Genomic DNA, 9,519 nt, shown 5'->3' with positions numbered 1-9,519 from the left:
TCTAAGCATTGGTTTCAACTCTGTAGGTGTAAAAAAATGTATTACGATCACTCGCTGATATCTTTGCAGTGGCAATTCCACATATAGATATCAATTTATGACGTCATGTCCACTGGGTGATCCAAGCCTCGTTAGTCACTCGTAAGCATATGGGGCCATACAGTTTACGTAGATGTCAAATTTATCGCTTTCGTGATTTCAAACTCAACAAGAACAATGCCAGGTTTCGGTAAACAAGCGATCGGAGCAATAAATAGTGGAAAGGATTAGATTTATGACTATTCGCTATTAAAATTTCTCCGTGACGCAATAATCACAGTTTGTAAGACCCAGGGTAAAGGAGAGTTCTACAGGTCATACTGTAAGTAGATAAATATACTGCTTCAAATTCTCCAAATATTACTTTATTTATGTATATACAATTACAAGCTATCCGTTATACGTTTTTAAAAAGCCAATAAACATAGTACCGGCTTTAAAGAAGATTCTCCAGCTAGACTTAAATCTGTTTTTTTAGCGGCCCCCGAAAGAGGAAAAGACGCTATTAGTTTTGTGCAAAATGTCTGTCCGTCTGTCCCGTTTAGATCTCGTAAACTAGAAAAAATATTGAAAATCCGACATCACAATATTTTAGACCATTCAAATTTCTGATGCAACGGCTACTTTTTTTTCTGAAAGCGAAAAATCTAATTTTTAAAATGAGTTATGCAAGCAGTTTTTTAAAGAGAAAAAGCTAATTAGTATGCATTATAAGTTAGACCTAGATTAAAACGAATAGTAATCTTGTAAATTTCATTTTCGTGCACAATTATTTTTGTTGTGAAATCACTTTTTTTTTTTCTTTTTTTTTATATTAGCATTCGAATAAGAGATTGAGCCTTTTCAAAACAATTACATCATTTATAAGACTTCAGTAAGGCCAGGAGAGGCGGGTAGCTGAGCGGTAAAACGCTTGGCTTCCGAACCGGGGGTCCCGGGTTCGAATCCTGGTGAAGACTGGGATTTTCAACTTCGGAATCCTTGGGCGCCTCTGAGTCCACCCAGCTCTAATGGGTACCTGACATTAGTTGGGGAAAAGTAAAGGTGGTTGGTCGTTGTGCTGGCTACATGACACCCTCGTTAACAGTAGGCCACAAAAACATATGAACTTTACATCATCTGCCCTATAGACCACAAGGTCTGAAAGGGGAACTAGTTAGGCCAGATTCACATCTAACTTTGCATTCACTTGCACCTATCCTTTGATCTGCTGGACCGTTGGGGCACTGCACAAGATCTGTCAACCTTCTTTCTCCATTCTTATCTCTCATTTGTCTTTGATATAATTTTATTTGGGTGTTCTTTCTGAAAATATTGACGCCTGCCTGGGTGGACCACTTCGGGGGCCGATTTTGAGTTTATGTTTCCACACAAACTGTCTTTGTAACCTTGTTTATTTTTGTTGTTGTTGTTTTTTTGTCTCTTTGCCTAAAATTTTAGACATTTAAAAAAAGAATTGTTAATTTAAAGATCTAGATATGTTATGTATTATTTAATTCTTTTTTTTCTGAATTTATTTCACTTAAATCTAGTTGTTTTTTTTTTTTTGTTGTTTTTTTTTACTTCTTTTTTATTTTAGGAGAAGCCGATATTATGTGTGTGCTGTCTGTCCGTCTGTCACTTTTAAATATAAAAAAAACAAACTTAAAGTGTTATTGAAAACCCCATTGTAGCATCGCCTACACTTCCCCCCCCCCCCCCCGATATCGGGATGGGCAGACGTACAGGAGGGGGAGCCACCACTAAATGTCACATACTTGAATTAAAATTTATTTTGTTTACCGTTCTACTTATTTTTGTATATGTTGTTTTTATATATTTTTAAATAATTTGAACAGGCCGGCTATAAGAAAAAATGACCAAATGGAAACTTAAAAATCAGTTTTGTTTCGGTGACGTATTAAAAATAGTTTTTAACATAATTTTACTTTTAATATGTACGATCGACTCCCTATGTGGGGCTGTGTGGGCGAGTGTGTAAGGGTGACTTAGGGATTACACAATACAAAAATTCTATCTCCCCAACATTTCTGGTTTGAGATTCAATGACCCCCAACATTAACATCTAGCTTCCTGTGTTGGCCATGAAAAGTAAGTAACACAAGTAAACACTGCCAAAACCTTTGGGACCCGACAAATTAAGAAGAAAACTTATAAAGCTATGTGCGGAACAACTGGCGTATATCTTTTGTGCTATATTCAACAAGTCCTGGCAAACGCACAAAATACCTTCCATTTGGAAGACATCTGAAATAATTCCAGTACCCGAAAAAAAGATCATTGCTTCCAACAACGACCTACGTCCCGTAACACTTACATCAATTCCAATGAAATGCCTGGAGAAAATGATTTTAAAACATCTACTGAAAGAAGTCGAAACACGTCTTGACCCGCACCAGTTCGCTTACAAACCGTCAAGAAGATGCAATACTATTCATGCTGAATTGTCTATACCATCATCTTGATACTCAGAGACACTACGCCAGAGTATTATTCGTAGATTTTTCATCCGCATTCAACACCCCATCCAACCACATCGCAGGATACAAAAACTTTCTGAACTGAACGTTAGCAAAAACATACAAACTTGGAGTCTAAACTTTTTATCAAACGCCCACAATATGTAAAATTGAACGGCCATGTGCCAAGCACGAGAGAGTTTAGCACTGGAGCGCCGAAGGGGTGCGTCCTGTCACCAGTATTGTATACCATATACACAAATGACATTCAGACGAACATCTGTACCGTTCAACAATTAACACTTTTTACACAATGGTGTATAGATAACTTTCTCATTTCAAATGTTCAGAAAACGAAAGAAATGATAATAGACTTTAGGAAACATAAAGGCGGCCATCTTGCAGAAATTCAGATAAATAACCAAACCGTAGAACAAGTGCAAGACTATAAATACCTAGGTACAACTATCAACAACAAACTGAAACGGAGTGAACACTGTCAAAAACATTACACAAAAATTCACCATCGACTTTTCTTTCTTAGGAAGCCAAAGAAGTTTAACATCGACAAAACAATAATTAAACTTTTTTATACAGCAATCATCAGCAGTCTAATTAACTTTGCCATCCCCTGCTGGTTTGGTAATACTTCTCTTGCACAAAGACTTAGACCAAATAGACTAATTTTTAAAAAAACATCGTATATCATTCAAACACAGCTACCATCTCTTTAAAAGCTTTTCCATAAAATATGCCTTTCCAAAACACTCACGATTCTTAAAGATAACCTTCACCCATTAAACCACTGAACAAAGTGGTCGTCTCCTTTCCATTAGAACTAAAACAGAAAGATTTAAAACTCCTTCATCCCACTTTCGGTCAGAGTGTTACAAGATCATCTGTCATCATCGAGAAGTTCATACAAGTCTTATTCATAAAGCGCTGGTTATGAGTGTGAGTGTGTTTCGTGTGTGAATGTTGTTCGTATTTGCATCTATAATGTTATTGTTACAGTAGTTACGCTGAGGTTGTCAATTGTAGTCAAACTGAATTTCCATTTGATTGGATCAATAAAAATTATCATATCTTAAAAGTAAAGTATATAAAATAGAAGATAAAAAAAATAAAATAATTAGACAACAAATTATTTGACCTATAAAAAAAAGGAAAGTTCCCCTTTCAGACCTTGCAATTTATAAGGCAGATTATGTTAAGGTTATCTGTTTCTGTGGCCCACGGTTTTTGAGAAGAGTGTCATGTGGCCAGCACATGGATCAACCGTCTTTACTTTCACCAACTAAAGTCAGGTACCCATTAGAGCTGGGTGGACTCAGGGGAGCCTTAAAAATCCCTAAATTCAAAATCCCAGTCTTAACCGAGATAGAAACCCAAGACCCAGGACCCCATGGTTCGGAAGCCAAGCGCTTAACCACTCAGCCAACGTGCCCCCATTTAACCTATATATATGGCTCATTTTATCTCGAAAGGCAATGGATGCGCCCAGATGAGTCACTGGTTTTGGTTTAATCTTGAGACGGGGCAGAATCTGGTGTGGCTAATCAAGCCAATTCTAGAGCGGCAGACTCTGCCACAATTAGTACATGTGTATGGCTCTGATTCAGAGCTAGCGGACAGGGCAGCTTTCTTTTTTTACCTCTTGATTAAGGCCGCTTCAATTTAACCTATAAATCTTTGGTAAATAGCTGTTAGGGGAATAATATAAATAACAGAAAATTATAATTCTTGTAATGTAGACCTTTGTACCCTGTCTCTCCTTGTCTGTCTGTCTTGTTCACTGACTTTTTATTCATTGGTGTCGCCGACATTTTTGCTTTTCCCTGTCTGACATTATATCCATTTCTTTATAAATGTTATCCCAACACACTTACATAAATATTTTTAAAACTATATTTCAGCTCTTTGAGAACAAGAACATTCTGACTACAGTGGAAACAAACCACAAGTTCTACAGAGTTTGACTAGAGATTGGCAACATTTTCTTTTCATAGAGTACACTTAAAAATTTCATTCACAAACTCCCGTCTTTGTTTCAGCAAGTAATCAAGTTTACAACATGTCTTCAGCCACGTCTGCCACTTACTTATCCTTTGTAGTTCTTCTGGTAGTGATGACCATTCATTCGGTGATCTCAGTAAATACCACTAGATCTTCCCATGGCGACAAGCTGAGATGTCTCAATGAAAGCAGCTGGTCTACACAAGAATGTCGCAATGCTGTTACCATCACGTACAGAGACGAACAGAGGGTTACCGATAAGTGTCGATCTCTGGGCATGTTGAATGTAAGCCTAGAACAATCTAGTTGTACTGACAGCGATGTCCGGGAATTGATCAATTTTCTTTGCCAAGACAACTGGACAGATGTGGACTGTTTGTCTCATGAGACCAGCTTGAACGCCAGCACGACATCAGCGACAGCAGCTTTCATTGCTCTAATCAATAGCACAGAAGAAGAAAGAAGAACATTGGCTCTGGATATCATAGACAAGGAACTTTCAGAAAAATGTCAAGACTTTATGTGGCCTCACGCGGTAAATTTTACGGGTAGCCTGGAGCTCGCTTGCAGTCTACTTGAAAACGCTTCTGTCATTAATGAAAGTTTCTGTTTGCAGCCGGACATGGATAAGTTGTATGCCGTCATTTGCTACGAAGATCCCAAGGACCCCAAAGTCATTCAGTTAGTGAAAAAGCTGAGCGACGCACTAAATAGAACGAGCGACTTGTGCCGAGCAGATGTCTTTATCGCGATGGCTAAAACCACAAATGAAACAGAACCGTGTCAGTGGTGGGAGCAATTAAAGAGTGAGCGTCTCGGCAATCAATATTACGTTTGCACTCAAGACGAATTAAACTTGGTTTCAAGAGCCATGTGTCCGCAACATTACACCACACACCGCTTCGCCCCAATCACCACCCTGCCCGCTAGGAGAATCATTAATGAAACCCTGAGAGAGAAAATTCTGTCCTTTGTTGACCATGACATTAGCAGCAACTGCAGATGGTCTGTGGGGCTCAGAATATCCCGCCAGATCACCGATCTCAGGAGGGTGTGCAAGATGTTTCAGCAGTCAGGAAGCACCCTGATCAATAATCAGATTTGTTCAACAGACGAAGTTATGAAGTTGACCGGAGTATTTTGTCGTCTGGACTTTCACGCCGGTTTGAGAAAAGTGGCCGACACTGAGGAAGGAAGAAGAGCCCAGGCAATGGACATCATGGCCAACGAGCTGTCGCCAAAATGTCACAACATTATGTGGCCGCAGGTGGTCATCTTCGAGGGAAGCCTCTCCATGGGATGCAATCTTTTGGCGACTGCTGCGTCCACTCTCGTTTCTGCGGGATTCTGTTTGCAGTCGGACATCGATAAGCTGCAACCCATCGTCTGCTACATCCAGCCCAAAGATCCAAAGCTCGTTCAGTTCGAGGACAACCTGAGCCAAGTTCTTGACAAGACGAGCGACTCTTGCAACACCACCGTCCACCTTGAGATGGTAAATGCCACAAGTGAAATAGAAGCGTGTGAGCTTATGAGAAACTTAAAAACTGAACTTCTCAAAGACAACAAGTGTACAGACTCAGACGTAAAACTTTTTATCAGTACCATGTGTTCAGGGCAATGGATACCATCCATATCTATCATTGTGTTGATGTTGTGTATTCTGTTATCAAGTATTAACTACTTAAACCCAAGCAGTACCTAGATCGGAAACATATTTCTAAATGAAAAATACAAGATGTTTTTAACAGAGCCTAGACTTTAAAAAAAGCTGACATTGACTTCATAGTAAGTCAGTCTTTTATTCTGCCTAGTCAGTTGACATAAAGTTGACAGTCTTAAGGTCATTTTATTATATTATTACGTTCAAACCCACTGACTAACCTGTCGGTTTAGCCAAAATGTTCACTTTGGCACAATTACTGTTGACCTGAGATCAGTACCCCAAAAAATATCTGAATATTACTAAATATTTGGTACATAAACTACGGATAATGACAAGTATAAAGTCAGAGCAATATATCCTCTTACTAATAGCACATTATAAAATAGAACATCAAGTCTCTTTTTTTGTTTTACATGTTTCGGAAGCTCCTTTAGAAGTAAATTCTATCCCAAATCTCCCGCAGGACGGCGGAGGATGGCGACAATCAGGGTTTGAGCCCGGAACAATCATACAATCAATCAACGAGATCAGAACAACAAAAATCCTAAGAAAAAAACAAGATGAGATTATGCTATTACGCTCTTGTGCACACTCCATTGGCTTTCCGTGAATGCGAGAATCGACTACAAGGTGGCCACACTTTGTCATCAGTGTATCTACAACAAAGACCCTTGTACCGTAGCCAATTGATCACTCCATAAGTCCCTCAGAGAACCCGGCGCTCAATGGACTTATCCCTTCTAGAGGTGCCACGTTTCTCCCTGAAAAGCTACAACAAGGCAGACTTTATGCATATTTGTTTGTCTCCAATTCTCGTTCATTTGGTTGCTGTCGCTTAATTTGTGATCTCATTCATAGTAGAAAATATTTATACTCTCTCGAGTCTCGAGCTATTGCCTAACGGCTCTAGACATTAAAACAAAACATCTTCTTCTTGGTTGTGCTGACCATACTATCACACACTACGGTTTGGTTGGGTATAGCCACAAGACATGTCCCTCTCTCAGTACCATGACAGTATAAACTTTATTTTGTTAAGAGAAGCACACATTAGGTGCATACTGCTTTTGAAATTCATTTGTTCAGTGGCGTAGCTAGAACTTTGTCATCATTTGAGGGCCCGGGGGGTACCTCTATGGGGACCCCTGTATTTTGCGTATTGTTCAATATTTAATGTAAACAGTCATTTGGGGACCTCCTTCAATTGGGAGCCCTGATGGGGGAAGGTTCCAATTCTCCCCCCTCTCCCACCCTAGCTACGCCACTTACGTGTAACCTTAAATGTGACATTTAAAAACATCCATGTTTCTTGACATAGTCGATGTCATTTTATCCCACCATTGTAAATGATACATTTTTGTCTTGTGCCATGATGTTTAGACCTAAGTCAAACGCCTATCAAAGTGAAATAACTTTTTTAAAGATTTTTTTGTTTGTTTCATGCTTGTACAATTATTTATTTTATTTAATAAACTGTGTATATCAAACGTTTTATCTAAAAATGTGTATTATAGTTTTAACAATTTGCTAAATTTACTATGTCGCACTACATGTGAATTAATATTTAGGTGTTATTAATGCAAAATATATAATTGCATAATTTTTCCAAGTTGGACTGTGATATTTTCATAATCATAAACAAACTACATGTTAGTAAGGGCATGAGAGACTGTCACCAATAAAGCAATTTTGACCAGGTAAAATCTGTAATTTCAATAGTTATATATTGTGTATTTTTTTTAAATGGACACTTCGCTATTTTATTAAAATATTAATATGTAAACATAACTTTTGACCTATTTTCAACAAGGTTTAAAAAAAGGGATTTAGCAAATTTTTTTATTTTTTTTTTGTGAAAGACTTTAACAATGTCAATTAAAAATATGTGTTTTAGTTTTAGAAATATTTTCTTTTGTTATTAATTTATTTATTTTTTTTTTTTTTTGCCAATTGTTTCTATTTGTTTTCTTTTTTTTTTTTTTAAATAAACATTCAAATAAAATAAGCTTTTGACTCAAATTGTGAAAACATTTTATTGATCGGAACATTTTCAGAATGTACTTAGTGTATAAAAATGATGTGCAATTGACTCTCTCAGCTGTTTCTTGACTTTCGTCTTAGGGGTGCTGTAACAGTGTAACAAATCCCTCAACTTTTCCCAGTCAGCAGCTATTCAAAGCAGGACATCAAGAGACAGGCCGGTCTATTCTTTTCCATTGTCCATCCAGCTATTCTTTGGACGGCCCTTTCTTCGTGCTCCCACCACTGTACCTTGAAGAAAGACTTTTGATGGTGAGTCATGTCTTACAATAGGACCAAACCAGCTCAGCTTTCGTCTCGTCACAGTATTGAGATTCTAATCCCTTTTTGCTAACTCGAATGTTGACTTGTAAAAGTATAAAACTCAGTTGTCTTATTTTCTTGGTATCTACCCTCAAAAGTTTGGATTCTTCTTTAGAATCAACGTTCAGTGTCCTGCCTTTACAATGACATAGGATGTTTAATTGACTAGAAATAGAGCTATTTCATACCCAGACTAACCCAGACAATTACTACAATTACTACTATCGACTCTGTGTCTGTCTGCCTGATACACATTCTAACACGTTAGTTGCCCATTTCCCATTCTCGGATCAAGTTCAAACTTTTCATTGTTATTAACAAATTATGAATCAACCAATTATTTAATTAAATAAGTGTAATTAATGAATGTTGTTTGATATAAAAATGACAATTCATCTTACAGTACTGAGAGATATGGTTGTAAATGTGGATAAGTTGTGTTTTGGATTGAAGTATTTTTTTTATAACGTGATTGTTTTATTGATGTTGATGGAGGGTGAATAGTTTATCATATTATCATCATTATTTGAATTACATAAATGTAATATACTTTTCCATTTTACTTTTTCACAATTCTTTAATAAATGTTGATAATAAACAAAGCAAGTCCTGCAACTCTTGCCTTATAGTGTATAATAGCCTCTCCACTTGTGCACACGGTACATACAAAGATTACATAGAAATCAGATCTCCAGAAAAAAGGAAAAGATTGAGGAAGGCTTGCTAGGGTGTTGATAAACCTTCGCCGTGTTGACTATGCTAACGTCGAGGTAACGGGGAACTACGAATTAGCACAATCAATACAACACAACAATAGGCCACAACAAAAATGTGTTGACTGACACTGGATTCCATTTGAATACGTAAAAGTCAGAAGGAAAAAGCTTATTCACTGTCGTCACAGTCGTAACATGAAAACACACAATATTACCCACACTTACAATACAATTGCCTATTAAGACGCTTTTCAATCAACTAATATTTGTTTCCTTTCTT

The 9,519-nt window shown here is 37.4% G+C and overlaps 1 protein-coding gene across 1 annotated transcript; it reads left to right on the top strand.

Moving 5' to 3' along the window:
* LOC106071694 (uncharacterized) lies at nt 1–9,138 on the top strand. The gene is made up of 2 exons (XM_013231848.2): nt 1–361; nt 4,415–9,138. Exon 2 carries the CDS (start codon nt 4,573–4,575, stop codon nt 6,217–6,219), a length of 1,647 nt encoding a protein of 548 aa, XP_013087302.2. The 5' UTR covers nt 1–361; nt 4,415–4,572; the 3' UTR covers nt 6,220–9,138.
* The last annotated feature ends 381 nt before the right edge of the window (nt 9,139–9,519 follow it).

The sequence above is a fragment of the Biomphalaria glabrata genome, chromosome 15 (assembly GCF_947242115.1).
Source record: "Biomphalaria glabrata chromosome 15, xgBioGlab47.1, whole genome shotgun sequence".
Lineage (NCBI taxonomy): Eukaryota > Metazoa > Mollusca > Gastropoda > Planorbidae > Biomphalaria > Biomphalaria glabrata.
The sequence above is the reverse complement of the archived record's forward strand: the minus strand, read 5'-3'. Positions and strand labels throughout refer to the sequence as shown.